Source organism: Seriola lalandi, unplaced genomic scaffold, assembly GCF_002814215.2.
Source record: "Seriola lalandi dorsalis isolate HSWRI2012SDOR001 ecotype SW California unplaced genomic scaffold, Sedor1 jcf7180002054703, whole genome shotgun sequence".
Classification (NCBI taxonomy): domain Eukaryota; kingdom Metazoa; phylum Chordata; class Actinopteri; order Carangiformes; family Carangidae; genus Seriola; species Seriola lalandi.
The window spans coordinates 803,496-805,198 of NW_019525256.1; the positions used below are offsets into that span (position 1 = coordinate 803,496).

General features: G+C 47.0%; 1 protein-coding gene across 1 annotated transcript in view; it reads right to left on the reverse strand.

The window, feature by feature from the left end:
* Window positions 1-1,629, reverse strand: part of LOC111668145 (uncharacterized) — a gene marked incomplete at its 5' end in the record, with an annotated part of 18,049 nt that extends 16,420 nt beyond the window's left edge. Inside the window, 5 exons of the mRNA XM_087178709.1 lie at window positions 321-427; window positions 608-720; window positions 823-1,022; window positions 1,236-1,403; window positions 1,511-1,629. Coding sequence (XP_087034835.1) covers window positions 321-427; window positions 608-720; window positions 823-1,022; window positions 1,236-1,403; window positions 1,511-1,629 — 707 coding nt within the window. The remainder of the gene's footprint in view (window positions 1-320; window positions 428-607; window positions 721-822; window positions 1,023-1,235; window positions 1,404-1,510) is intronic.
* Between the last annotated feature and the right edge of the window lie 74 nt (window positions 1,630-1,703).

The following is a 1,703-nucleotide window of genomic DNA, read 5'->3' on the forward strand; positions in this document are numbered from 1 at the left end:
TTCACCTGCTTGTTGATGTCTGTAAAAGCCTGGAAAAACTGATTGAGCTGCTGATCATCGCGGGACTCTGTCAAGCTTGTCAACACCTCCCTTACGATGGTTTCATTGTCCAAAGCACCGCTGTCTGGATCCAGGATCAGCTCAGCCTTCTGGTTTGGTGAGAGGGAGTCCACAGCTGCCACCTGTTGACACAGACAGAGGATATACAAACCGCTTTTCTCTTTGACATGGAAAGAACGACCCCTGCGGGCAGACTTTCCAAGTTGACAATAGTGTGTTGCAGTTTTCAAGGGAGCTTGGTAGTGAAATGGATGACTTACCCCAGAGATGTTGAAGACTTTGAGGTCAGAGTATGTTGCATATGGGGAAAATGGACCCAAGTTTGTCTCAAGCCACTGGGCGTCACTCTGAATTCCCTGCCTACAAACTGAGGAGCGTAGAGGTGGGCATTAGCATGCGTACCATTTAGGGAGCATTATTCTTCATTGATGCTCATGAAACAAGTCAAGTGCCAGTTTTCTTCTCTGTGCCGTTTCAGCATAAATTTCTTGCACAATTTCAAGCCCACACAAGCAACGTACGGCGCATTTGACTGCGTCAGCCCTACCTGGCTCATTGATGATGCTGGCAGATTTTCTCAGGTAGCTTAGCAGAACATCTGTGATTCCTTGTCGTCTGTGCAACGGTATTGCAGGGAAAGCTTTGGCCATTCCAGTCACACTGCAAAGGGTGAAAAGAAACATTTGTACACAGTCCCTCATTAGTATTTTCCTACTTTGGAGCAACGCAACTCGCTTGTTTTGTTTTTGAAATGCTACTCACACGACATGATAGTTTGTGCAGTTTATATTTGAGGTTGCATTCTTGAGCATCACTGCACTGAAACTTGGGAGGAAATGAACCAGTTTCACATGGAACCAATCCAACCAGTCGTCTGTCTTGAAATGCGGGAACTGGGGACTGATGATGGCGAAGGTCCTGTTCATCACACGATCTCTCACAACAGGTTGGAAATCAGGGTCCTGTCAAATTACGACATGAGAGGATTGAAACACTACACGGCTAACATGTTGCAAGTACACACTACAGGATTGTAGAGGGGATGTCACAAAATATTTGACATGAATGAGTCCCCTAAAACTGTACTAGATGTTTAGATAGACATCTAAGTACTGCCTATACTGGGTTAAAAGCCCAGGATTGTCCATCTTCCCCCAGTGTTGAGAGTAGCCAACCTTTCCATTTGCTGCCAGCTGCATCAGGAATTCATCCACGTTTTCCAGAGCATCGCCCTCCTCAAGACGCTCAAACACACGGTCGATTTGGTCTGTGTCATTCGAGGCCCCTGAGCTCAGTGTTAGCTGTGCCACCTGAGCAGGAGTGAGCACTGACAACGATTCGGCCTAGCAGAGGAAATCAATATGCAATCAGACAGCAGTAATTGAAAAAACACAGCCAAGACGTTTCGGTTTGAGAGGGAAAGAATTCTACAATTGCAGTCGCCACTCACGCTGGAGAAGTTGGGATTGAGGGCTTGCAAATCCTGCAGGGTTGCAAATCCAGAGAAGCCACCAAGGTTTGCCCGGAGCCACTCTTTACTACCTCCAGTGGACGAGACACAGCCAGGATCTGCAAAGAAGACAGAAACAAAGACATTGGCAGGGTACTACCACTGCATGCGACCAAGACTTTACCAAACTGAG